At 37.6% G+C, this 27559-nt stretch overlaps 5 protein-coding genes across 6 annotated transcripts; all 5 read right to left on the bottom strand.

Moving 5' to 3' along the window:
• Nucleotides 1–4: 4 nt before the first annotated feature.
• LOC121758513 (transcription factor GTE12-like) lies at nt 5–1695 on the bottom strand. The gene is made up of 3 exons (XM_042153903.1): nt 1609–1695; nt 355–1005; nt 5–274 (listed from the first exon to the last, which is right to left on the bottom strand). Exons 2-3 carry the CDS (start codon nt 979–981, stop codon nt 260–262), a joined length of 642 nt encoding a protein of 213 aa, XP_042009837.1. The 5' UTR covers nt 982–1005; nt 1609–1695; the 3' UTR covers nt 5–259.
• A 4781-nt stretch (nt 1696–6476) lies between these two features.
• On the bottom strand, nt 6477–8583 carry LOC121759660 (eukaryotic translation initiation factor 4E-1-like). Its single transcript, XM_042155321.1, has 5 exons — nt 8243–8583; nt 7739–7904; nt 7496–7621; nt 6800–6865; nt 6477–6717 (listed from the first exon to the last, which is right to left on the bottom strand). The coding sequence occupies exons 1-5, from the start codon at nt 8524–8526 to the stop codon at nt 6670–6672; spliced, it is 690 nt and encodes a 229-aa protein (XP_042011255.1). The 5' UTR covers nt 8527–8583; the 3' UTR covers nt 6477–6669.
• An 869-nt stretch (nt 8584–9452) lies between these two features.
• LOC121757410 (protein SRG1-like) lies at nt 9453–11991 on the bottom strand. The gene is made up of 4 exons (XM_042152964.1): nt 11767–11991; nt 11434–11681; nt 10705–11029; nt 9453–9692 (listed from the first exon to the last, which is right to left on the bottom strand). Exons 1-4 carry the CDS (start codon nt 11989–11991, stop codon nt 9453–9455), a joined length of 1038 nt encoding a protein of 345 aa, XP_042008898.1.
• Nucleotides 11992–15016: 3025 nt separating this feature from the next.
• LOC121757409 lies at nt 15017–16519 on the bottom strand. The gene is made up of 2 exons (XM_042152963.1): nt 15638–16519; nt 15017–15556 (listed from the first exon to the last, which is right to left on the bottom strand). The coding sequence occupies exons 1-2, from the start codon at nt 16517–16519 to the stop codon at nt 15017–15019; spliced, it is 1422 nt and encodes a 473-aa protein (XP_042008897.1).
• A 5006-nt stretch (nt 16520–21525) lies between these two features.
• Nucleotides 21526–26544, bottom strand: LOC121758052 (ABC transporter B family member 9-like). Of its 2 annotated transcripts, none has more exons than XM_042153488.1 (11): nt 26236–26544; nt 25960–26014; nt 25696–25871; nt 25390–25611; nt 25081–25319; nt 24482–25004; nt 24123–24396; nt 23403–24048; nt 23082–23310; nt 22477–23007; nt 21526–22400 (listed from the first exon to the last, which is right to left on the bottom strand). In XM_042153488.1, the coding sequence occupies exons 1-11, from the start codon at nt 26470–26472 to the stop codon at nt 21756–21758; spliced, it is 3777 nt and encodes a 1258-aa protein (XP_042009422.1). In that variant the 5' UTR covers nt 26473–26544; the 3' UTR covers nt 21526–21755. The 2 variants fall into 2 exon arrangements, with proteins under 2 accessions (XP_042009422.1, XP_042009423.1); XM_042153489.1 differs by having other exon boundaries at nt 25978–26014.
• Nucleotides 26545–27559: the final 1015 nt, after the last annotated feature.

Raw genomic sequence — 27559 nt, 5'->3', positions numbered from 1 at the left:
CAAATCCATAGCTTAACGCTTCTACGATCTTAAAAAAATACTAATTGAACGTTTTACTAAGTTTCAGTAGTTTGCTCAATGCATAAAAGTGGAACACAAGATCAAACATTCAGCATGATACAGAAGTTGTGACAGAGGTTGAACAAGGCCTTTTATCTTCATTGCGAACAGCCCCACGAGTACGAGCATCAATAGTTGCTTCTTTACATCGATCGATTCACACCTTTGTCAGCCGTTTTGCTAAAAAATGTGCAGCCATTTAGTGCTTTTTTTCCTGTTGAAATTGACAAAGAACTCAATTAGTGCCAAATTGATGAAAGTAGAAAGCACAAGGTGTAGAACAACCATACTTACATTCTTAACCCTTGGTTCGAGCTTCAGTTTTTTCTCTAGTGATACGCGCCTTGACTTGCCACGGTTTTCACCTTTGGGAACCTCTATCCGACCAGCAACTTGGTGATTGTTTTCTACAACTAGCTTCATTTTTGCAGCCAATATTTCCCACCTCCTCCTGAAATTACAATCCAATAGCCTTGCGTTGCGATGAAGTTCAGACGAAGGAGGGTGATACGTCATTGCATTCCCAAAAGTCAGCAACATGTCATCAACAAATTCCTTTGCAGCAGAGTACATATTCCTCTCCAGTTTACGTTTTATTGTTCCTAAATCCATTGGATTCTTAATCCTCTTGAAATAATCAGGAGGAGTCTTCACTGGATCGAATGGCCTAGCGAACTCCCATGCTAATCTACGATCCATAAATACTTTCAAAAGATTACTGCACTCGACTTTCACATTGCAGTCCATCTTCTGCTTTTTCCACCTTTGATCATCAACGGACATCTCCGGGCCCCGCTTGGGAGATGGCTTCTCTGGAACATTAGCCTCGGGATTTACTTTGAACTTCAAGTTACAACGAGCTGTGTTGTTCGTAGCAACCTTGTGATGGTGGTGTTGCATCGGATAGCACGGCATTGTCATTGCAATTGTGGTACTTCAATCACACTGGAGAAAACACAACAAAAACACAACCTTCAACACAACCTTCAACACAATTATCATAACTATTTCATATATTTCTCATAGATATTTACATAAAATATAAGGATGGACAAGAAAAAATATATAAATCCAAGTCTCTTTATAATATAATACTATCAGACTAGAAAACATCAGAAATCATCATACATTCCCTCCCTCATATGAATGCATCCAAAGCATAAACTTGGCCAAGAGAAATAAGATAAAATCAAATTATATCGAATGAAACTATAATTTCAGATATCCAGAAAAAAAGATGAACAGTCAGAATTGTTCAAAACAGAAATTCAAGGAGATTTAATTTGGATAAATTTTGGAAATAGTTACTATCAACTCTTATAAAACATATTAGTACTATTTCTACAACCACTTTATTGCATGGAAGGAGGAGGAGAAGATGAAGAAGAACTCCTCGAACAAAAGAGACTAGTTTGATTTTTAGGGCTCACAGAAAGTTTATGAATTAATGATCGGCAACATCAAAGTCTTCGAAATTATGAATTAGACAACCAAATTAAAGAATTTAACGACAACAATTCAAAGTCTAGGTTTTGGCATCATACTTACATGCTGAGGAAGATCGTCGGCGGATTGGAGAAGACGGCGGGTGAAGGTCGGAAGAGGGCTTCGAACTTGGAAGAGAGTTTGTTTGCGTGAGAATTAAGTGAAATTTTATGAGTGAATGTTGAGTTTAAATAGGGTTAGAAAGACTTCAACCTGACTTCAGTAAGGAAATAAAGATTGTAAGGAAATAAAGATTCTGATCGGTTAAGTCATCTTAAATTATTGTTTAGTGTTAGTTAGATTCAAATTTATTTTATTAATAATCAATAATTTACTAAATAAATCTTAGTGGCAATGTGAGATTCGTAGGTTGCACTCTATTTAGTTAATAGATTAGTTAAAGACTAGTATAAAATAAAATGTTTCTCTAGACTCTAAATAATTATATACATTTTCCTATATAGGATATAAAATCATATTTAAAAAACAAAAAAAAACTCATTTAAACTTGAAGATTTTGATCTTCGCGATCTAAACTTAACAAAGAATTGAGAAGAGAATAACATGTAGTAGATGGTATCGAAGAAGAGTATTGATATCTATTTCATTATAGAAAAATACTTATAGATATTCCATACATTGAGTCAGATTAAACATCACTAACTAAGTAATTATCAATCTAACTATAGTTGCCTAATAATCTCACAACTAACATTCTAATTAACTGTTATACGGTTGATGACAATCATTTGCTTTTCTATTCGGTTTTCCGTCTAATATTGTCCATTTTTGTAAGAACCCTACAAACATAATTAATATTTTAAATATTTTTATATTTAAAATTAATTTATAAATATTCATTAATTTAAAATAAAATAAATTAAATTATAAATACTCATTCATTTAAAATAAATTACATTCAACGACGTCGCTTAGGTAGTCGAAATCATATACTCCCTCCATCCTATAGAAATAAGCTGAATTTCCTTTTTTGTCCGTTCCATAGAAATAGTTCATACCTATTTATGGAAATTTTTTCTCCTTCTATTTTACTTTATCATTTATGGGTCCTACAATCTACTACATTATTTCAACTATTTTTTCTCTTTCTCTCTTATTTTACCGTTTATTTATTAAAACTCATGCCACCTATAATTAGTCTATTTCTACAAGATTGAGGGAATAAATAATTTTCCTCAAATCATGTATATTAAAACATAGGAAAAATAAATTATTATATAATCGACCATTTTTAATAGGTTGAACAAAATTTAATGTGCTCTTTTTATTGTTTATACATTTACATTTTATTTTAAGTACTAGTAGATTTTAACTAATTTATTAACTAAATCGAACTGCAATTAACCTACGAGTTTAACATTGCCATTAAAATTTATCTAGATAATTATTAATAAAATAAAATTTGAATCTAACTAACATGTCAATAAACAATAATTTAAAATTAATTATGCAAAATCAACTTGTAGTCTTTATTTACTTACAAAACTCCAAAAAATGGGTGCTTTCATTAAACCGCCAAACCCTCCATTTAAACTCAACATCATTCAGATCATTTCACTGAATTCTCACGCAAATTCTCTTCGAAGTTCGAAGCCGCCAACGTTCATCGTTCTTCTTCAAAGCGGCTCTCTGATTCTCCCACGAACTTCCACAGCGTGTAGGTATGATCGCGAAACCTAGCTGGACTTTGGTTTTTTGTCGTTAAATTCTTTCAATTGGTTGTTTAATCATTCATAATTTTGAAGAATTTGATGTTGCCGATCAATCATTCGTAAACTTGTGTACCCTAAAATCAAACTCCACGAAGAGCTTCTTCTTCTTTCATGAAGAGGCATGTTCCACAAACAAGAACTACAGTAAATTGAATGTAGAAATAGGAGTAATACGTTTCAATTAGAGTTGATAGTAAGTATTACCAAAATTTCTATACAAATCTCCTTGAATTTCTGTTTCGCACAATTTTGACTCTTCGATCTTTTTTTCTTCTTCTGGATTTCGTAAAGTATGATTTCATTCGATATTTTGAGTTCAGGATTTGATTTGATTTGATTTGATTTTATCTTATTTTCCTTGGCCAACTTTATGTTTTGGATGCATTCAATTCATATGAGAGAATGTATGAAACATGATTTCTGATGATTTCTGTATTTGTGTTGTTTTTCTCCATTGTAATTGAAGCAATACAGTTGCAATGGCTGGAAACCAAACTCAAACGAGGTCGTGCTATCCGATGCAACTCCCTCAAAAGGTTGCTATGAACAAGAGAGGTCGTTGTAGTCTGAAGTTCAACGTAACTCCCAAAAGTGTATGGCCTAAAGTTGAAGATAAGTTACTTGAAGGAACTAATGAGACTCGCATGCCTTCTATGAACTCGGGCAAACGGATGCCAGAAATGTCTCTTGATGGTCAAAGGTGCAAAAAGCAAAAGATTTCATGTGAAGACCAAAGGAAACAGAACAGAGTTTCTGTTGCAGTAACTAAGCCTGCTAAGGCTAATGTTCCAGAGATGTGCATTGATGATCAAAGGTGGAAAAAGCAGCAGATGGACTTCAATGTGAAAGTTGAGTGCAGTAAGCTTTTGAAAGAATTGATGGATCGTAGACTGGCATGGGGGTTCACTAAGCCAGTCGATCTAGTGAAGGCTCCTGATTACTTCAAGAAGATTAAGAATCCAATGGATTTACAAACAATAAAGCGTAATCTGGAGAGGAATATGTACTCTGATGCAAAGGAATTTGCAAATGACATGGTGCTGACTTTTAGGAATGCAATGTTGTATCACTCTCCTACGGATGAAGCTCATCTCAACGCAAGCTATTGAATTGCAATTTCAAGAGGAGGTGGGAAATATTGGCTAAAAAAATGAAGCTAGTTGTAGAAAAAAATCACCTAGTTATGAAGCCAACAGCTGCTGCTGGTCCGATGAAAGCTCCCAAAGCTGAAAAACGTGGCTACTCAAGGTGCGTATCACTTGACAAACAATTGAAGCTCGGAGCAAGGATTAAGAATGTAAGTAGGGTTTCTCTGCAGTCTACACCTTGTGCTTTCCACTTTCATCAATTTGGCACTAAATGAGTTCTTTGTCAATTTGAACAGGAAAAAACAACACTAAATGGCTGGCTGCACATCATTGAGAAAAACTGCTGACAAAGGTGTGAACCGGTGTCAAGAAGCAGCTATTGATGCTCGTACTTGTGGGGTTGTTCCCAATGAAGATAAAAGCCCTTGTTCGACCTCTGCAACGACTCCAGCATCTACTTCTGAAGGTATCCAAATGTCGCCAAAGAAGGCATTGCGGATTGCAACGCTCAAAAGTCGCTTTGCAGATACTATCTTCAAAGCTACACATACACTGGTATGTACATGATACTTCAAAAGTTGCTTTGGTTGTATATCAGTATTCCTAATAATATTGTGTGCTTCTTTACTGGTATAGTATGAAAAAACAAGAATCGGAGAACAACTCAAAGCTACTGAAATGGCCTCTCGTGAGAGAGAAAGAAAAGTTGCAAGGATGGCAATGGTGAAGGTACATAGTTAGTTCATTTACCGATAACATTTGGCCAAACAAATTGAATCTTTTGTTTTTATGTTAGTTTTGAGTTCATGATAACCAAAGTTGAAAACTGTTATTCGTTGCAGGTCAAGAAGACTGTTGAGATTGATACGTCTCCTATCCTGCTGAAAGAGATGAGTATTCTATTTGGTTGCTATTCAAATCCCAAGGCTTTGGAGAAAGTTGGCTTTTACTTGAAGCAAAACTATGTGGAAGAGTATGAAGTATGAGAAAGAAGATGATCCACAAGAGGGAGAAGTTTTCTAGTAGAAATGTAGTCGTATATATTTTCAAGAATGAAGGAATCATTGATTGAAATTCTTTGTACATACATTCATTAATTGTTTTCTATAAAGAGAAGTTTTTTAAAGGCTCACACCCAAGTCTCTGTCTCCATATAGAATGTTAAATCATTTTCTTAATCCAAAATATTTTCTAAATACTTACTGGCTCATGATTTAGAACATGGATTTATTCCAAATATTGCCAGAAAAAAAAAAACTTTCTTGGGGCTTTCTTGGTATCTGGAAATCGTGCATAGTTTTTGGGTAAGCTCAATTTTACCTTAGATGTAGTCAATCAAGTTGATTAAGTTTTGTTCTTGAGGGTGATTAGCAATTTAGCATGGATCATTAATTCTTTGGAATTTTAGATCATGTGAGTTGCCACTAGCCTTTACACATTAATTTTGAACTTGAGGGATTTATTTTTTTCTGTTTTGATAAATCACACGTTTAAAAATCGTACTCAATGCTAAATCTCTAATTGTACTCAAATTATATTTAAGATCCTACTTTTCCAACTTTTGTGACATTATCTGTAATTAGATTAGAAGTACAGCACGTGGTAATAGTAAGGTTTAAGATTCTCGAATGTTAGAGTACACATTTTGCTTATATAAATTTTAAACGATTAATGCTCCTACATCATAAGATTTGATAGCAATAAAACTCTCAAATTTCTAGCCTTCTCGTATTTGCACATGAAAAATGATAACTTCAACTATAATTAGCAAAGTCCATATTTGATTAGATATTAGATCGATTAGTACGCTGTTGTCAAATGAGAAAGAAGATGATTGAGAAGAGGGATAAATTTTCTAGGAGAGATCATTTATATTTCCAACAAAAAAGAATGGAATCATAAATTGAAATTCTTTGTAATACATTCATGAATTTTAATCTATAAAAAAGTGTCTTTTAAAGTCTTACACCCAAAGTCAAAACCATAGCTTCGCTTCTACGATCTTAAACAATAAAATTGAACGTATGTTAAATTATTTTACTAAGTTTTAGTAGTTTGTTATCTTGTAGAACAAGTGCTCAATGCTAAACGTGGAACACGAGATCAAACATTCAGCATGATACCTAATTCTATATCGATGGAAACTCAGAAATAGTCTTTTTTTTTAATACTACAAAATAGTAAACTGAAGATACTGAAAGATGATCCTATTTTCACGTTTTTAGCAAGGCACGGAAAAGTAGGTTTCATATTGAACCGATGATTCAAACAGGCCAGCACGTGACCACCTAGAATTCAGACTGCTAAACCGTATACTTGTTCTTGGCTCCCCTGTCCTTCTTTGCATCATCCTGCATTACAAAGATGGGTATTATTGATCGAAGAAAACTAGCACGATAGATTAAGCTCGACATGACCGAATGGAAAACTTACATGGAATATGAAACCAATGGTTTCATTATAATCCAGAAAATCCTTCCACTGTCTTCCAATACTAAGCTGAAAAAATTGCAGGAAAGAGTCTGAGAAATTACTGAAAAACTAACAAACATGCTTTCTGAAGCAAAAATAAAGGAATCACAGCTCAAAAAAGAAACTGTTGTTGTTACACAGTCATCTTTACGTATAGTTGTTCAGTTTCAACATCTATATAGCATCATCTTTTACACAATCTCTAACCGATAAACTGAAGACAGCCGGGAGAGGATTCCATAACACACCCTTTAAATGATCAAAATCTAACAAAAGCTCTTCTTAATCATTAAACACAAGAAAGCTATTGAGATTCAGTTTCATGGTATGGGCAAGTTAAGGGCACTTCAAGACAAGAACAAGAAACAATAAAATCTGATAAAAGCAACAAAAGAAATAGGTTAGTTTGAACAAAAAAGTAATAGGTTATTTAATCTATACAATTACTATCATCTAAAAACATTGAGGGGGACAGTTTATATTGTATTGCCATGAATTACAAAACAAAACAATCACATTTTAGAAGTAACAGAATTGGGAAATGAACCATGCGATAAACCTACAATGATTTATAATGTACAAGAGATCATAAACAAAATAATGTACTAAGTAAAAGCGATTCAACAGGAAGCATTCCAGTTTTATACACAAACAAACCTGAGCAGCTTCATTGGTAGCATTCTTTGTCCAGATTGAAATTTTCTCTTGCCTTGCTCGGACATTCACAACAGCCCCACAAATTTCATCTCCATAATCAAATTGTTCACCGATCATCGCAAGCAACTATAAAAGGAATCCAAAAAAAAGAACCAGCGCATAAATACAATAAACAGAAAACAAAAAGTAGACATATGCTGAACTTGAAATCATCTCGTTCAACAAAGAAGGTTTGAAGTATACCGTGTAAAGCCAACAAGTGTCGGATTTACCACGTGAGTAAGTCACAGTCCACTTTCCCCCATTGGCACAAATAGGATCTTCCCATTTTGGCTCAATATTATGTTTGAAACAGTAAAAGTCAGCTCCAACTGCCAGCTTTCCCGGATGGTGTATATTACTGTAAACACTACAAATCAAGACAAAGAAATCGTAATGTTGGTACGGTTCACAAATACATGAATAGCAACCAACTGCGACAAATGTTTCTACTCAGATTGGGGGAAGAAATCATACATTTATCGGAAATTTAATCACGCCGTTAACCAAGAAAACAAAATTAATTTCAATTCATATCTCTTCCCTAATTCTCCATTTTTCCATGTTTATTTTCAATTTCTTAAAAACCTATGATCCAAAAAATAGGTAACAACATATACAAATAACGAAGCTGTGCAATTACGATCCTAATTCACTCAAGAACACCACTACAATTAAAACCCCCAAAATACTCAAACAACAGTTTACCTCCAGAAATCTTCGACGGTGGAGAAGGTGTAAATCGGGCGCATTGAGCTTCCCCACGCCGCCTGTTTAGATTTTGCCGACGGATTATCGAACCAGAACGTCCAGGAGTGCTCCAAGGGGTGTCTCGGTGGCGGCAGCGGTGCGACGGCGTCCGAATCGGTGGCGATGATCTCCCCTTCCTCGGCATCCGATTCCTCGCCGTGGTGATTCTTGTTCGTCTCAGATGAGTCATCTAATTCCTCTTTGATGGCGGAAGCCGCTGATTTCTCGCTTTCTTCAACCATGACTTTTCTTCGTCACTGATTTCTGCAGATTTGTGTTTTGGAATGTGCAGTGAAAGAAGAAAATGAAAGATGGGGTTTTGGAAGTCAGAAGCTACCTCTTATAGGCCCATAACGAGGCCCATTTACTCGAATGTATATTTTCAGTTTTGGGCCGAGAATTTGATCAATGAAAAATAGTTTAAATTACTCATTTATCAATAAAGATAGTCTTATTACTGTTTATTAATTTTTCCTTAATCATTTTAACTATTTCTTTCTTCTGCTTTTTTATTTTCTCTTCTCTCTTTATCAATTGTTCATTAAATCTCATGCCGTTCACAAATAATACATTTATTTTTGCATTGATAGAACTTTATCAATTACATGTTACAACTCATTTCGTTGAAATTATTTTTCGTAAAAGCAAAAATTATAGTTTGCGTGTGACATTCAGTGGCCCATTTTTGTATGAGAAAAACTCATGTAAGCAAAGTCACATGTGCGTGACCAATCGACTCAGATCTGAGTAGGGGAGAAGGAGAGGCAACTTAGTGAGGAGGGGAAGGAGAAGGCGACAACGATGGCAGTGAAATGGCAACCACGGTGCAGGAGAAGGAGAATATTCAGGGTGCACGCACGCACCCTGTCTTTTTTTTGTATCATTTTTACTTTTTTCATATCTTTTTATTTATCTTTATTTTAATTTTAAATATTTTAATTAAATTCTACACTTGAGAGTTTATTGTCAAATGAGGATACATAAATTTGTGGATAAAAATTGAAGTATTTATAAATTCAAAAGTATATATGGTAGTATTTATAAACTGTAAAACTTACATGTACAAGAAGCCAACAAACATACATTTAATGAATAGTAATTAATTAATAAGTAATGAAGCAACACGATTTTCCCATATTATATATAGAGACTAGAGAGAGATGCATCTCTATATCTTCATGTAATCAAGGAATGATTTCCCGTTGAGCTTCCTGGCGAAAAAATCTTTAACGTACTGCTCCATCTTCAGCCGCCTGAAAATCGGCCGCTGCGTCGTCAACAGCGACGGCGACGGACCCACTTCCGCTTCGTATTTGCAGTTGAAAAACATAGCCATCGTTATTCTCTCTCTCTCCGAATTCACCGTCGCCCTGTGCTCGATACTCTTGAACTCCCCATTGCTCAATATCTGCACACACAGTTATACGTGTTTTTGAGTGAGTATTCGGTTTTCGATTTGGTCTTTTAGCCTAAACTGAATGGAGTCAAAAAATTAAAAATTAAACATTAACTGAATCGAATATATCGACTTATCCCAAAAAGTCAAACCTATAAAATCGAAATGAAAACAGTATAAATATTGATCCGAACAAAAAAAAAAACAAAAAGCTAAACTTATAAAAGAAATATCATAAAAATTGAAAAAACTAAAATTTCAAGAATATATACAGTATTTTAATACATTAATTAATATTTTATCATGTGGAGTACAATTTCAAACATAAAATTAATATTGGTCGTTATTTTGTTATTATAATTATTAATCACAGTATATTTTAATATTATCAAATTCATATATGTAATACCTCCTTATTTGTTTAAATAGATGTCAAAAATTGAACAATACCACTACTACTACTACTAACGATATAATTTGTCGCTCAACATTTAGCGGAGATAATATAAAGATAAAAAAAGCAAAATTTTAGATATTTTAAAAACACTAATTAAATTATTAAATTTTAAGGTATATAAAAACTAAATTTAGTTTTCGAAATTTCCGAGTTTTATATATCCAAACCGAATCTGAGTTGAATTTTGAATTTAAGTTTAATTCAGATTGGATGTTTAATTTTTAGGTATGTTACTCATTCTTAATGATTTTATAACATTTGTTTGTCAGCATGCAAGATTCTCACGCGACTCCACACACTTTTTGAATTAATTAATTTAATGATTGACCAAATCTTGGTGAATATACTCCCTCCGTCGCGTGTTACTTGCACTTATTTCCTTTCTGAGCGTCCCAAGTTATTTGCACTCTTTCCATTTTTAGTAAAAATAATCACCTACACCCGCAATTGTTGACTTTGCTAATCATCCATTCCTTAATCTTCGTGCCGAAAAGCAAACGTGCGAGTAACACGGGACGGAGGGAGTATATATTATGATTAGGTTATCATGGCCGACAGTCAACAAACCTCAAGGATGTCTCCTACGTTGACAACAAAGGCGTCGGGCATGAAATTGACGGGCATCCAGACGCCGTCTTTCTTGATCTGGAAGCCTTGGACGCCATTAACTTGGAGGAGGACGGTGATCCCGGTCGCGTCCGAGTGCGGCGTCAGCCCCATCACCTTCTCCGGCTCCGGGCAAGGCGGGTAGTATGTCATTCGCAGTGACTGCATCCCGTCCTCGAACATCTCCTCCACCTCCCTAGCGTCCATCTTAAGAGACTCCGCCATCACCGCGAATATCGCCTTTGACAGCTTCTGGAGCTCGGAGATGTAGGCTTCTAGGGTTTCTCTGCATAGAGTTGTTCAGTGCACTAGATTAGATTCATAAACGGACACATAAATTTGTTTTGGTAGAAGCTATTTATTCTAAAATTTGATTTCGTAATTTTGAGATTAAATTATGTTGTCTATATGTAATATAGTTTCACATGATTATGTGGTTGAACAGGTGTTAAGTGTCTTGTCAAACTGATGAAGATTCTCATAGTTCTAACTCATTTTTCAACTATCACACCAGATATGATGTCACTCGAATTAGAGCCCATGGGACAATTGCGAAATATGTTATACTATGCGATTTTTCTTGCCGATTTTTAAAGTTGCTGGACCAGCCAAAATTTAACCAAACTTCATGGTTTTTCCGTCAGTTTGGCCTTTCGAAAAACCGAAAAATTGTTTAAAAAGAATATGCACCTGAGTGATGAAGGGAGGTCGGGAAAGAGATGAGGTTTGCGGCGTTGGATGTGATTAGTGATCATATAGAATCTATCAGCCCAATCAACTTTTTGATCTTGAGAAACAATTATTGTTTGACCATAGCCTTCAACCTCTCCATCTCTGATCTTGTATCTCAGCCTCTCTTCCAATGGAAGATTGTAGAATTCTTTGATTTCATGCTTCAATTTCTCCACCAATGAAGTGTTCACCCCGTGATTCACTAGCTGCATATATGAGTATACATATTATTAGATGATGGCATGAATTCCTAACAAAATCAGATAAAACCTAAAATATAAATTTTGGAACCTGGAATATGCCCCACTGGGTGCATGTTGAGTGCAGCTTCTCGAGCTGGGAGGCTTTCGTTTGTTCGTTGAGCAAGCTTTCCATGTCGAGAAGCGGGATTTCTGCTGCGGCTGAGGAAGAAATTTCCTCAGACGAGCGTGAAATCGCGGCTTCTTGATCCACAATGTACCGCGCTGGGATCTCGTGGATTGGTTTTTTCACCATTTCTTGAAGGCTCAGCTCCATTCCTAACTCAGATTAATAAATATAAATGTAGTTTGTGTTAATAGTGAGATGTTAGGGTAGCAGTTGAAGTATTTATGGGCATGACTGACAATTGTATAAAACTGAATTTTGATTTTATGAATAATGAATAATGTTGTAGTAGTAAAATACTTGGAAATTAAAGAAGAAATACTTTTTCAAAGTTGAACAATGACCGGATTTCGACAGATATGTAGAATCCTTTTAGCACCGTCCCTCTACTGTAAAATATAATATGTGGTGTATAAAATTTATTAAATATATTAGTCAGATTGTCTAATTATTTTTGTCTGATTTGAACAACTGGATATCTTGGATTAATCTGTCCTGTACATGTAGCAGCATATATAAAATCAATAAAAGATTTTAGAGCTATTATACCTGATTTATTCAACCGTTGTTTGATTATCCATTAATTTGTATTTTTATTCGTTAATTAGTATATTTCAATCCTGTATTTTATTTCATGAGAATATAAATAATACAGTATTTTTTGGGATGCTCGGTTGGCAAGATTATATCTCAAAATATGTATTGGTTTGGTTCATGGGATTGAATCTCACAACTTAATCATAGATGAATAATGATATGATAATTAGTCATAGTCATCCCACTCCAACTAAAATGATCTCACAGCTTAATCCTAGATGGATTACCATATGATAATTAGTCATGGCAACCGAATGACACCTTCGTGTAGTATTTTATATTCCTTTGTGGTACATAAGAATATTGTGATAATTCAGGTCCAAATACATTGATATTATGGGCTACTTTGCTCATGAATTAAAAAATAATAAACCCAAAGGGTGTGGTTGAGTAGTATGAGACTCGTCCATCCTTAACTAAATGGCCAGATGATCGATCTCTATCTTTGGGTATGGAGCATGTGCCTTTGGGTGTGGAGCATGAGCCAGCAGTCCCACCCATCGAAGTGCCTACAAATCAATGCGGGGAATAGTCACTTGGTCCATCGGGGGATACCCTTGATAATTACCAAATTAATAATAATAACAATAATAATTAGAGTAATAATAAAAACTTAAGTACATCAAAGAAAATTAAAACAGTGTGTGTGAAACTGATTTGATCGTAAGATCATATTCAATTTCGCACAAGTAATCTAGAAATGAACAGTTCAAACACAAGGATTTATACTTAAATCGGAAGAAGATGGAGAATTAAAAAATAAGTAATACACTAATTGGCTTTGATTTTTGAATACCATTTGAATATTTTCAGTTTTGTGGTATTAATAATATGCTATACTCCTTGATTGCATTATAGTACTCCCTCCGTCCCCGAATAAGAGTCGTTAATTTCCTTTTCGGGATGTCCCCCAATAAGAGTCACTCTTCCCACTTACCATTTTTGGACATCAAAATTACCCTCTATTTTTACCAAATTTTACATAAAATGCCATTATTTACACTTAAAAAAAAAGAAAATAGAAAGTGCTAACCCTAGTCTACTCTCACTCTCGATTTCAACTCTCTCACTCCCGACTCTCTCCCTCTCTCACTCCCGTAAACATCTCTCTCATTACTCCTCTTTCTCTCTGCCTCACTCCGCCTCCCTCCGCCTCCCTCCGAAACGATGGACACCCCTGAATCACCGCCGGACTGGGTTGATGGCGACGCAATAGGTCGTCGGTCCGTGGTTCACGGTGTTCCACCGTTCATAGGCGACGACGGTTGTGAAGGGCCGACACCTCCCGATTTGGTGTTTGACGGATCTGAAACCGAAGATCCGTTGGACGCTATGGATGGATCTGAAACTCAGCCTCCGTCCGAGGGCTTCTACGTTCCTGACAGTGAATCTCCGTCCCCATTAATCGACGGATCTGAAACCGAAGATCCGGCTAAGGGTTTCGACGGATCTGAAACCGAAGCCCCCTTTGATTGGCCGGACTTCAAGCCGCCTTCAGGCTATGTTAATCTGGGGGAAAGCGAAGCACCTCTGTTCGGTTTGGATGACATCGGGGAAGGCATAGATGGAGCAATGCAGCCGGCGGTGGAGCCAAACAGGGAGTACACCGACAATGAAAAAGCTATGCTCTTGATCATGTTTCCTTGCATGAAGGATATCTTCTGATTTGTGAGTTTTTTTCTAATTCAGAGCCACCCCCTTTTTAGGGTTTGGAGGCTTTTGACATTAGGAAAATGTAGCCTATTTCTGATGTACTCCATGTTTATATGAATTACTTCATGTTTATGTGCATTGCTCCATGTATGAGGCTGTGGGAATTGCTCCTGATTGTTTATGCGATATTGGTGAATGTGTATGTGATATTGAGGATGTGGGAATTGTTCCTCACTGTTTATGTGATATTGGTCCTTGAGGATGTAATATTGAGGCCGTGGGTATTGTTCCTGACTGTGTATATGATATTGATCCATGTTTATGTGGTATTGAGGCAGGGAGAATTGTTGATGATTGTGATATGTGCAATCTGATGTTGTTTATACACCCTGTGATGAAGCTTTTCTGAGGGGATGCTTAGCCACCCCTGTGTCAGGTTTGGAGGCTGTGTTAGTGTCTTCTGTTGCTCCTAGGCCTTGTGTTGTTGTCCATATGCCCTGTGATGAAGCTTTTCTGCATACTTTACCCAGCCACCCCTGTGTTAGGTTTGGAGGCTGTTGTAAGTGTAATGTGTTGCTCCTAGGCCTTGTGTTGACTGCCTTATGCCCTGTGATGAAGTTTTTCTGAGGGAAATGAAAAAGAGCCACCCCCTATGAAGGGTTTGGAGGCTGATTAGAAGTGATAATACCAAAAATATGCACTGATTAGTTTGTAGTTTGTACATTGATGATGTTTATACAAAATGCAGCCTATTTAGCTTAGTAAGCCACCCCCTATGAAGGGTTTGGAGGCTGATGCCATGTGATGACACTTCTCTGATGGCATTAACAAAAAATGCAGTCTATTCACAAAAAATAGAGTTTACATCTTAAACACCAACATATGTTGGTGCTTATACTGTAAACTCCAGTCCCTAAACTTATGTCTAGTACCCTAAAGCATGGTTAAGCCGCCCTATGTCATATGAGTCCCCAGTGTTGTTTTCAGGCAGCTTTAGATACTCCAAGCTCTCTCTCACCAATCCTTCTTCAACCTGAAGTTGTAAAGGCAACCCCTCTGTTCTTTCCAACCTGTTCTTGTTCATATGAGGGATCTTATAATCATTCTTCCCATGCACTTGTAATATTGCTGTCAAACAGCTTTGCAAAGTGATGAAAACTCTATTCAGGGTCTGTGGTGAGAGTTCTTCAAATGAGTTAAACACATTCCTAAGCAAATCATCAACACTTGTGGCCATCTTGTCATCTTGTAGTGACTGTATTGCCCTGAAATACCCGAGGTCTAACACATTTGTGTCTGGGGAGTTGGGTGGTTGGCTAATTAGATGGAATTCAAATCCATCAGTACTTGCAAGTGCCTCAAATTGATGATCAGCTGCTCTAAGGTGAGGTTTGGCATTATCTTGCTGTATGAAAATCTTCTTGCTTGCATTGGCTGGCCATTTGGCTTTGATTGATGGTATAATCTGGCAACAAACTGTGTATGTGACTATGTGATGACATGAATATGATGTCTGATAGCTTTATTGGCATAAAAAGTGGCATACCTGGTTTATGAGACAAGCTGTCATGACTTCCTTGGTAATTAACTGAATTGGCTTTGTCTCCATTGTCCCTTTTGGCCTGTTCTTTGAACTTCTTTGGGCTGGTATCTGTTCTGTGAATGGAAATAACCCTATTTTACCATCGAATATGATGTCTCCATCAGGCCCACATAGTGGCCTACTCACAGCAGCCATGAACATCACTTTAGTGATGAATCTCTTGGACTTACAGGACCTGTATGGCACATCTTCATCCGGCAACAGGTAGTATCTATCTGATGTCTTTGTCATGTAGAACCATTTCTCGTCAATATGGACAATGTTGTGCATTGAATGGTAAAGAAGTTTACCTTCAGCGAGTGTTGGCTGAATATGAGAAAGACACCATTTTATCCTTGCAATTTTGTTGGTTTCAGTAAGTGTAGGCTTGATAGCACTTGTATGAGGTTTCAATTGATTCCTCTTAAGAAATCTACCAATTGTTGTCTTGCTTACTTCCATCTTAGAAGCAACCTTCCTTATGGTTGATCTCTCAAGCATGGACAGGTTTCTAAACTTGTCTTCATCTAACATGAGTTTGTCTTTGTGTTGATAACCTTTTACTTTGCCTTGCATCATGACAGGTTCCCCTCTGTCCATCTGCTGCTTACTGATGTGCCATATTCTCTCTGCTGTCCTTTTGTGGATGTTGAATTTATTGGCAGCCTCTGCACAAGAACCTCTTGGCAGCACTCCAGCACAACTTCGCTGTAGAAGAAACTGTGCAATGAGGTTTTTTTGTTGGCTAGTCAAGGCTAATGTAGGCCGATGCCATCCGGACTGCCCCTGCCACTGCCCCTGCTGCTCCTGATCAGGGTCCAACACTTGGACCACCTCATTCTCCATTACCCAGTGATGAAAATTTTCTGAGGGTATACTACAAAGCCAATAGATTTTCCTTTTTTTTTGTTTTGGTTGGTGGAAGTAAATGAAGAGTAGAAGTGAATGTATTTATAGGAGTGGTGAACAATTTGAATGTCCTTGTACATTTTCCCTCCTTACTTGTAAGAATTCCCTCCACTAAATTAAATTGGCATTCCCTCTCAATTTTTGGCAGGAGACTGAAATAGGAAACGTGCCCTATCTATACACAATTGCAGCTTTAATTTTGCATTTATAGTGCAACTTGCACTTTTTTTTCATTCAATTTTGTGTAAGGCAGTAAACATGGTTTCAATTGAGGTCCCACATTGTTAATGAATTTAGTTAATGACTACACAATTAAATTGAAAATTTAATTTAATTGCATTGTTTAAATTGAAACATTAAATTAAAATTAAACATTGAATTTGATTCAATTACATTTATTACACCAAAAGTCAAAGTGGTCCCACATTCCACTACCTACCTCCATTTACTACACCAACCATTCAAACACTTCCTTAAAACCCGTGCCGAGTCAAACAACGACTCCAAATGGGGGACGGAGGGAGTATTATCCAAAAACAGGAATCAAATTACCCAAATCGCAGGGGCTGTCGAGGACAAGGACAATAATAATAATAATAATAATAATAATAATAATAATAATAATAATAATAATAATAATAATAAATGGCCACTAGTAGTTCTTAATCTATATAAAAGCGTATATTTATACAGAGTCATTGTTTATATTTAGTTCTCTGTTGGTCAGTGGTTGTGAAATACTAATACTAAAAAACTTGTGTATATGTATGGGGAAACAGGCTGTTCAGACCGGAAAAAGGGTCTTTTGAAGTCTACCACTGTTTATAAAAATATTTACTTTAAATAAAAATTAATTAAATTAAAAAGAAATGTACTTAAATATGAATTTAATTCATATATAATATCTATGTAATACTCGTTATCTACTCAATTTAATAAACACTACTAAGACAGTACTTTACTATACCGGGTATAAATATTTATAAGTAATTTTGTGACAATTTTGGAAAGCAAATTATCTTTTATTATTTATTCTAAGTAAATTTCCTTTTAATTTAATCATTTTTTTTATTTTAAGTAATTTTTCATTGGTTACAATAAAAATGTCTGTAATGGCTCAACTGTTTATATAATCTTGTAGACATAAATTTTGATAATTGTCATAAATTTGAAAATTAAAAAATATAGAAAAATGAATCTGGTAAGGACTTAAATTAAGTTGATTTTACTTATAATTTCAATTTGAGATATATATCGAAGACATGGAACTTTCTTCATAAAATATTAAAGAAGCTTCATCTTGGACATAATCAAAACCAGAATTAAAAAGTTCATTATAATTATTACAGTCAAGACAAGCAGTTTGGGAAGCTATTCGTGGAAATAATTAATCATATCCAAATAATAGTAGGTCGAACATATTATTCATACCTAATGATTTTGAAATATTCACGTTTTAGAATCAAATCTGGATGCCATTTTCTTTAACCATCTAGATTGTGAATAAAGATGGGTATCAACTTTTATTAATATACCAGTCGTATGGAAGCAAGTGTTACATGTGCTGTGTCAAAAAATTAATTATTTAATATTGTAAAATCGACTTAAACCAACTTTTTTATTTATTTTATCATATTTGTAGTAGTTATCCTCTTAGGCATCTTCAACTTCAAATTCATTTAATATTACTAGCATTTTATACTCTATTCCACTTAACGCTGGCGTTGAACCAAACCTAAGAGCATCCACTACGCGTCCCGCGCGCGGCTCTCGTTCCGTCCCGAAGGGACGGTTCCGCCGCGGGACGCGTTGCAACCCTCGTCCCGTCCCCAGCCCGTCCCGTAGCCCGCATCCGCGAGACAAGGGACGCGCCGGCCCGTCACTCGCCCGGGCGACGTGGCGCGCCCCCGATGCATGCGTGACGCCCACTCGCTGGCCGGCGAGTGGGCGTCGTCATGGATGACGCAATAATTCATTTTTTTAAAAAAAAAATCGAATTTTTTTAAAAAAAAATTTTCAAACGGTAATGTTACCGTCAATTTTTTATTTTCTTTTTATTTTATTTATTTATTTACTCTATAAATAATCCTATTTCATACTCATTTCACACACAAACACACATCTATTCCTCTCAAATCCTCTATATCACTCCAATTTCCATCTTAAATCAACTCAAACAAATGGATCCTTTTGAGCAAATGCGTCAATTAATGGAACAATCACTTGAAGAAGATCGACGACGAGAGGCGGAGGAAGCCGCGCCACCCCCACGACGCTCCCGGAAGTACATCAATCGGAACCGGGAGGAAGCCGCCGCACGGTTAGTACGCGACTACTTCTGCGATAACCCGATTTTGGGAGATACCTACTTCCGTCGCCGTTTCCGCATGAGTAAACCGCTATTTCTCCACATAGCGAATACTTTGGCGGCCCGGGAAGAGTTCTTCCGAGAAGGGGTTCGACGCGGTCGGCCGTCCCAGCCACACGACGCTGCAGAAATGTACTGCAGTCATCCGTTAGCTTGCGACTGGACAAACGGCCGACATATTCGATGAATACCTCCACATCGGAGACACCACTGGGCGCATGTGCTTGCTCAACTTCTGCAGAGGCGTCCGAGCAGCCTTCAGTGACGAATTTCTCCGGAGGCCAAGCACGGACGATTGTCAGTTCCTCCTCAACCTGCACGAACAAGTGCACGGATTCCCCGAGATGCTTGGCAGTGTCGATTGCATGCACTGGCAATGGAAGAATTGCCCGGTGGCTTGGAGGGGGTCCTACACGAGCGGCCACAAAGGCACCCACCCAACCGTTGTACTCGAGGCCGTTGCCGACTACCGGCTTTGGATCTGGCACGCGTACTTCGGGGTCCCTGGCTTGAACAACGACGTAAACGTGCTCCACCAGTCCGATCTCTTTACCGAAGTTTTGGATGGTAAAGCGCCGGCCATCAACTTCGTCGCCAACAACCGGCTGTATAAAATGGGGTACTATCTCGCCGACGGCATCTACCCGAAGTGGCCGACCTTCGTGAAGACGTGCAGCAGGCCTGCGAACCCAAAGCAGGCTCTTTTTACGCAGAAGCAGGAGGCTGTGCGCAAGGATGTGGAGAGGGCGTTTGGGGTTCTCCAAGCGCGCTTCAACATCATCAAAGCCCCGGCTCGTTCCTGGTTCATGGAGAGCATGATCGACATCATGTATACGTGCATAATCTTGCACAACATGATTGTCCGAGACGAAGGACCCGATGCGGGAAATTGGTTCGACCCCGAATCTCCCGGAAGCTCAACCGCAAGTAGTCCGCCGCGAAGTGGAGCGCATCCGTCTATACAAGAACGGTTGGCTATTCGGGCAAGGACACGCGACTCTAGCTCCCACACCCAACTCTAAGAGGATCTAATTGAGCACATTTGGGAAAACTTTGGCGGAGAAGATTAAATTATGTCATTTTTTATTTTTTTTAGAATTTTAATTATGTCTTTTTTCTTTTCTTTTTTTAAGTTTAAGTTGTAATGTTGTTTTAATTTTAATGAATTGTGTTTGTTTAATTGGGTTGTAAAAAAAATAAAAAATGAAATTGAATGAATAGTAATTAAGGGACGGAATAAGGGACGGTTAAGGGACGGAGCGTTGCAGGTTCCGTCCCTTAGTTAAGGGATGGAGGAAAAAAGGACAGTGGGGCCCTCAAATAGTGGTCAAATAGTAGTTAAGGGACGGTATAGAGACATCGTAGTGGATGGTCTAATTATTTATGACACTAATTCGGATAGTTCCAAATAATTTACATATATTTAAAAAAACGTGGCTAATGTCGCGTTTTGTTTTATAGAGAAATATGTTTACGTGTTAGACTTATGTGTGGTCTGTATAATATGGAAATTCAACACGTTTGATGAAAATGATAGTATCATTATTATGTATGAATAATGCGATTGATGTATTACTTTATTTCACTCTTTAATTTTATTTTCTGCAGTGAGATGATTACAAATTTTTGGGCCCAAAGCATTGAAATTTCAGCTGTCATGTAATTTAATTAAGAGGCTTGAATCATGCTTTGCTGAGATATTTTATTTTTAATTGGGTTATATTTATTGTGAGACATCACGTTCAATTCTTTTAGTGTTGATGTATTAGTAATATTTTATGGGCAAAGACATCACGCTTCAACTTTTTTAGTGCTGGTATAATATTTTACAGGCTAAGTTTATTGCGAAAAGTAAATAAATCACTAACGTTTTGTATTCAATTTGACCACTAATATTTACAGCGAAATACAAATACATCCTTAACATGAATTGGCAAACTGAGTCACATATATCTAAATTAAGCTGTCCAAAATATTGAGATCTAAACATTGAGTATATAATTATAAATGGGGCAGATATTCAAGAAATTTCAACACTTATATTCATCTTAAATCTTCTGGAAGACGCGATCGAAATAAAAAAAAAAACACTTGTAGTACAATTTTTTCTTTCGATTTTGAATTTTGTTCATGTACTTCACACACAATTCCATCACCAACTTTATATTTATTTAATTTATATGTACTCCCTCCGTCCGCGAATAGGAGTCCCGGTTCACTTTTACCATAAATGGTAATAAGGTCTCACTTTCCACTAACTCATTTCACTCACATTTCATTTAAAAATAATATATATACAAGTGAGACCTTTATTCCACAACTTTTCTCTACCCACTTTTCTTAACATTTCTTAAAACTCGTGGCGCCAAGAAATGAGACTCCTAATGGCGGAAGGAGGGAGTATATTTTAAGTATGAGAACCAAACTAATGTATAAAACCAAAAGAAATGCTAATATAGAGTACAATAATAGTTTTTTCTGTGTCTATAGTAATGGATCTAATGAGAGTTTTGAGTTAGATGTTTAGTGAGAAATGGAATATGTAAGCATACAAATCAATGAACAGTAATAATTATAACTGAATAACTACTTATCAGAAATTCAAAACTTCCTTCAACACAAAAAAGGTTTCTTGATAATGAACTACTCATAACTGCCATTTTGTCCCTCTTTCTTCCCAATCATGGTAGCAAAATTAGAAAGAGAAAAGCAGCCAATCAAGAATTATTATGATCAACCTAATCAACACAGAAAAAAGCATATGGACATACTTATTTGGACTCTATCTCTGATTTTCATCACTCACTACTGTGCACTTGCATGAAGAGCAACCAATGATGCATACACTCCATCTTTGATCTTCATCAGCACATCATGCTTCCCCTTCTCACAAAGCACTCCGTTCTTCACCACCGCAATGACATCCGCCCCCATTATCGTCGTCAGCCGATGCGCCACCACAACCGTGGTTCTGTTCACCATCACCCGATCCAACGCGTCCTGCACTATCCTCTCCGACTCAGCATCCAGCGCACTTGTCGCCTCGTCAAGGAGAAGGATCTTGGGGTCCTTCAGTATTGCCCGAGAAATGGCTATCCGTTGCTTCTGACCACCTGATAACTGCACGCCTCTCTCCCCAACGCCCGTGTTGTAGCCATTAGGCAGCCCGGAGATGAAGGTGTGAGCGTTGGCTGCTTTCGTTGCGTTGATGATCTCTTCCTCTGTCACCTCTCCCTTCTTCCCGTAGGCGATATTGGCTCGGATTGTGTCATTGAACAGCACCGGCTCCTGGCTCACCAGCCCCATCTGTTGCCTCAGCCAACTCAGCCTGAACTTCCTGAGCTCCACTCCGTCCAAGAAAATCTGGCCCGAGTTAGGATTGTAGAATCTCTCTATCAGCGCGATGACGGTTGATTTTCCACTGCCACTCTCCCCAACTAGAGCAACTGTCTGTAGAAAAATAGGAGTAGTTTTAAGCAAATGTAAGTATTGACAGAGTTGAGAGGAAAGTGAGAGATATGTATACCTTTCCAGAAGGTATGGAGAGGCATAAGTCTCTGAAGATTGGAATATCAGGCCGTGTGGGATACTTGAAACTGACATGAAGAAGCTCAATCTCACCGCGAACACTAGACAACGTCGTGCCTTCCTCTTTGCTTGAATCGATCTCAGGCTTGCTGTCGAGCAGCTCGAATATAGAGGCAGCAGAGTCTTTCACTTTGTTGACATCCGGAGCTGTGGCACTAGCTTGGGAGATCCCAGTCGCAGACATGGTTAAGGCGAAGAAAACCTTGAATACTTCACCAAATGATGCTCTACCGTTTTGAATGAGTATGGCTCCTATATAGAAACAGAAGGCCTGGGTGCAGTAGAGCGCCAACGCACCAACACCAAAACCTGCACCACTTACAATTCCGAGCCTGACTCCTTGCTTTAGAGGACCCTCGCATTTCTGCTCGTACATCTTCATCACCTTGTCCTCAGCGCTGAACGACGCCACTGTTCTGATACTGCTAACAGCGTCGTTTGCTATTTGGCTAGCCTCTTCATACATAACCTGCACAAACATTCCATTCAAAAACTTGTTTCTCATGTGTGTGTGTGTGTATTTGGTTGGTGGTGTGAAGAGACCTTGGCATCAGCAGAGAAGCCTTTGTAGAATCTCATCTGAAGGAATCCTTGTAAACCAACAAGAGGAAGGACTGCTAAGATAATGATGGCCAGCAACCAGTTAGCAGTGAAGGCAATGATGAGACCTGCTAAACAAGTGGACATATTTTGAGCTATCAGTCCCAAAGCATCCCCCACAATGCTTCTAACAGTCGCGGCATCACTTGATAATCTCGCTCCAATTGCTCCACTGCACATATCAAACACCTCCAACCATCACAAACACACAACAAAACAGATAAAAGGGTGTTTAGATATTAACTTCATTAGATAGTGACAAACCTTGAGTTTGTAGGATCATCAAACCAACTGATCTCTTGGTGAACGACCTTCTTAAACGACAAAGAGCGAATTCTCTGGATCAATTTTCCACCTGCAACTCCGAAGAAGTAGTTCTGTACAGGAAGGGCCAGCAGAGTACTGAGGCCTAGCACAACCATCATAAGCCCCCAAAAACTGGAATCCTTCTTGAGCTGACTCGGAGGTTCGAAGAAGATTCTGATAGCTGTTGACAGCAAAAGCCCGAACATAGGGAAGACCAAACCCTGCACTCCTGCACCTACACACCCAAGTAGCAAATATGGCACTTCGGGTTTGTTCATGGCTGCTAACCGTCTGATAGAAACTTTGCTGCGTCTGCTCGTTGTGTCTTCGTCAGGTTCTTCTACATCGTCTTCGATAGGTTGGATTCCGCGCAGGTCAAAGGTAGGAACACCGTAAAGTGTGAAAGAATGCCTTGATGAGTCATTGCTTGAGGATTTGCGCATGGAAAGTCTCTGGCTGTCGGATCTGCTCAAGCTTCTATCTAAGGCGTGAGGGGTCTCTTCTTGACTGCTAGGACTAGTTTCAGCCTCTTTGCTCCTTTCTTGCATGCGAACAAGTTGCGTATAAGCTCCTTCAGGATCATTCATCAGTTCATCATGTGTGCCTATGATTCAAATGTTAGTATGTGGATTGCAATTAAGGATGAAATGATGAAAAAAACATATGCATAGCATGCACCTTGCTCTACCAGTTTCCCTTGATGCACAACGGCTATGATATCAGCATTCCTAATAGTTGTCAAACGATGTGCAACCACCACTGTTGTACGGTTTGTCATGACATTGTCGAGTGCTTCCTGAACCGTTCGTTCTGACTCGGCATCAAGAGCGCTCGTTGCTTCATCAAGAAGCAGAATTCTGGGATCTTTCAGAATGGCACGAGCAATCGCAATCCTCTGCTTCTGACCCCCAGAGAGCTGGGTACCATGTTCTCCCACCATTGTATCAAGACCCTGCATTATTGAAGCTTGTCATTTCCAAAATCCTTTAGGAAAAAGAATGCTAAAGAATGCCAGACAAAAGAGGAATATGTCTTTCCTTTGGTAACTTGTCAATGAACTTAGCAGCATTAGCAAGCTGAATAGCCCTTCGTATCTCTTCATCCGTGGCATCTTCCTTCCCGTATAGTATGTTCTCTTTAATGGAAGTGGCAAACAAGATAGGTTCCTGGCTGACAAGTCCAATCTTTCCTCTGATCCATTTCAGCTTTAACTTCTTCAAGTCAACTCCATCAATCAGTACTTGTCCAGCTTCAGGATCATAAAACCTCTCCACGAAGCTAATCACGGTTGATTTGCCACTCCCACTCTGCCCAACCAAAGCAGCAGTCTTCCCACTCGGTATGAAAATCGAGAAGCCTTGAAATATCTGGATTTCTGGTCTTGCTGGATATCTGAAATACACATCTTTGAGCTCGATCTCCCCTTTTATATCCTCCAAAATAATTCCACCACAATCAGCATCAATTTTTGGTTTCCGATGGATGGTCTCAAACATCTTGTAGGCAGCAGCTTGCCCTGCTGCAAAGGCATTCACACATGGAAAAGCCTGGCCAATTGCTCTGGTGAAGAAGCATAAATCATACTTAGCGAAATAAGTTAATCTGGAAAACAAGAAACTAAGTTAATGCAACTTACATCCCCCCTGTCATGATGGACATGATAACATTCACAACTTTCCCTCCACTGTATCCTTTGGTGATTATCAGTTTGCCTCCATACCAAATTGCAAGTCCATAAGTAGAAAAGACCATGAACAACATGCAACCAAATCCAGTGCCTGAAGCTAGCCCTTGTTTCACAGAAGCCTTATAAGCAATAACCAATTTGGCGTCGTACTTATCCACAGCTTGTTTCTCACCAGTGTAGGATTGAACCTACACAAGTTAATAGAAAGTTTTAACTTGACAAGGAAGAATCAATTGGATCGAAATTCTGAAAACATACCGTCCTAATTGCTCCAACTGTTTGCTCAACTACATTTCCGGCATCAGCATAAGCAGTTTGTCCACGTGTCGCCATCTTCCCCATGAGTACAGCCGAAACTGCTCCTGCTGCAACAAGAGCAGGAATGCACGTACACAAGACGATCGACAGGAGCCATCCTCTACAGAAAGCAATAATAAAGCCTCCAAAGAATGTTGAAAAAAATTGAATAAATTTTCCCACCTGTTCATGATCAAACTCATATTTAAGAATCCTTGCCTCTTTTATACCTTTTACAATGACTATTATCCTAACTTAAGAGCTTACTTTTTCACCCATGGCTTCTTGAATGAGAATCGTATCGCCAGACATCCTCCCAATGATCTCTCCTGTTGAGGTTTGAGTATCGAAGAACTCGACATCCTGCCTTAATATAGTTTTCAAGTATAGTCCTCTTATTCGAGTAGCCTGTCTTTCACCAGTTACCATCCAACACACCATCTCTGTTCATGATTTCACACACAGTTTATGGCAATAAATGTAAACCGCAAATTGCATTCAAATGCAGTAAATAAAGGAATTAATACTCACGCAGAAGTGAAGCAATACCAGCACCAATGCCCAAGTATACCAATTTCAACGAAACCTGCAAAATTAAAAGCATCGCTTCATACAAGTTCAAATTCAAATCAATTGAGGAGCAGTCCCACGTCCGCAGATACAGGCACGAAATTCGGATCCAATCGAGCATTTAATTAAACGAAACAACTCGATTAAGCATTATCGCGTTAAATTGGACGACAATCGGCTGCATGGAATCCCCAAAACAGAACATTCAACAAAAAAACAAAAACCTAAATTGATCACCTTGGAAACTGCATGCACAACAGTCGATCGATCACCACCGCCGAAGGAATCGATCAACTCGCCGAAAATAAGCGTCATGAGCGGCTGCGACACGCCATTCCCGATGGCTGAGATTGTGCCAACCACCATTAGAAGTATGTCGAGCTTGTCTGCAAAGGAAAATAGTTTATAAAACGGCACTTTCTCATCCTCTTTCTTCTCCGGTGGCTTCACCGCCGCCGCCTGACCGTCGGCCATATATTCTGCGATTTAGAAACAAAATTTACGAAACAATCACCGAATTTTGATGTGAGACATTACAATTTATAAGTTGAGTGTGTTATATTTATAAATATATACGTATAATAGATTTGTTGGATGAATCATTTATATAGCCGTCGTTATCTCTTTTATGTTAATTTTATTTTCATGTGATATTTTTACACTTTAAATTAGGTAGTTAAATGCGACAAAATGTAGCCACTGAAATACTTCAGATACAGAGTATAAAATAAAATATATCCCATTTTTTATTGTGTGGAATATACTCAAAGCTCATTCAATTCTAGCCCTTCGCTCTTTGATTTTGGTGTTTCTAGAATGAAATATTTTTGCCCAAGTTTTAATAATAATAGATCCATTTATTTACAAAATTTTTTGATAGAATTGAAAAATAATGATGTGATAAGGTATTTAGCCGTTTTCCTTCTCCTAATATCACTAGGTAATATATATGTGGAGATAAGAATTAATCACAATTTACGTATCTATCAAAGTCAATCACACGTTCCATGCACTAGATTGCGTTGCATTATAAATGGAGTTTATCTCATATGAACAATGTTTTAAAAACTGGAACGGACCTGTTGTTATGATAGGTTTGATCGTGAACAGGCACATAATCCAGTCTGGTTCAGCCTATATAGCAGTTAGCATATCGGACCGTTGTGAACTGTCGAAACCGGCCGTTCGGGAATCAATGATTCTCTACTCTTTAAAATAATCTTAAATTTTTTGAAATTTTGTGATTGATAGAATTGAACATATGACCTCTGGTAAACATACCAACACCTCTAACACTCCACCACAAGGACTTTTTGGGAATATTGTGAACATTAAAAATTCTTATACATTAAACATAAAATTTTCCATCCACACAAACCAATAATTCATGTTTAATTTTATATTTTTCTAAGTAATTATTATTAATGCTATATAATTATCATCCACTAAATTTCAATTATATTTTACTATATACTAAATGTTATTATTATTTGTATAGTACATATAATTATACTTTAGGTTTAATATTTGTTTTTATACTACTATTATTAATTATTTTAAT

This window comes from Salvia splendens, chromosome 12 (genome assembly GCF_004379255.2).
Source record: "Salvia splendens isolate huo1 chromosome 12, SspV2, whole genome shotgun sequence".
Taxonomy (NCBI): Eukaryota; Viridiplantae; Streptophyta; class Magnoliopsida; order Lamiales; family Lamiaceae; genus Salvia; species Salvia splendens.
Note: the sequence above shows the minus strand (reverse complement) of the source record. Positions and strands in the feature narration are given on the sequence as shown.

Bases quoted from the DNA above. Each gene is read 5' to 3' on its own strand.
- LOC121759660 (XM_042155321.1), bottom strand. From the start codon at position 8,526: ATGGTTGAAGAAAGCGAGAAATCAGCGGCTTCCGCCATCAAAGAGGAA. The intron at 7,905-8,242 runs GTAAACTGTTGT...CTTGATTTGTAG, and splicing joins ACCGTCGAAGATTTCTGGAG to TGTTTACAGTAATATACACC. The intron at 6,866-7,495 runs GTTTGTTTGTGT...CAATTTTTTCAG, and splicing joins CTACCAATGAAGCTGCTCAG to CTTAGTATTGGAAGACAGTG.
- LOC121758052 (XM_042153488.1), bottom strand. From the start codon at position 26,472: ATGGCCGACGGTCAGGCGGCGGCGGTGAAGCCACCGGAGAAGAAAGAG. The intron at 24,397-24,481 runs GAAAGACATATT...TCAATAATGCAG, and splicing joins TCATTGACAAGTTACCAAAG to GGTCTTGATACAATGGTGGG. The intron at 22,401-22,476 runs GTATACATATCT...ATTTTTCTACAG, and splicing joins TCTCCATACCTTCTGGAAAG to ACAGTTGCTCTAGTTGGGGA.
- LOC121757409 (XM_042152963.1), bottom strand. From the start codon at position 16,519: ATGGAGAATGAGGTGGTCCAAGTGTTGGACCCTGATCAGGAGCAGCAG. The intron at 15,557-15,637 runs GTATGCCACTTT...GTTTGTTGCCAG, and splicing joins CAGCTTGTCTCATAAACCAG to ATTATACCATCAATCAAAGC.
- LOC121758513 (XM_042153903.1), bottom strand. From the start codon at position 981: ATGACAATGCCGTGCTATCCGATGCAACACCACCATCACAAGGTTGCT.
- LOC121757410 (XM_042152964.1), bottom strand. From the start codon at position 11,991: ATGGAGCTGAGCCTTCAAGAAATGGTGAAAAAACCAATCCACGAGATC. The intron at 11,682-11,766 runs GTTCCAAAATTT...TCATATATGCAG, and splicing joins CCCAGTGGGGCATATTCCAG to CTAGTGAATCACGGGGTGAA. The intron at 9,693-10,704 runs GTTTGTTGACTG...CTGTGTGTGCAG, and splicing joins ACGTAGGAGACATCCTTGAG to ATATTGAGCAATGGGGAGTT.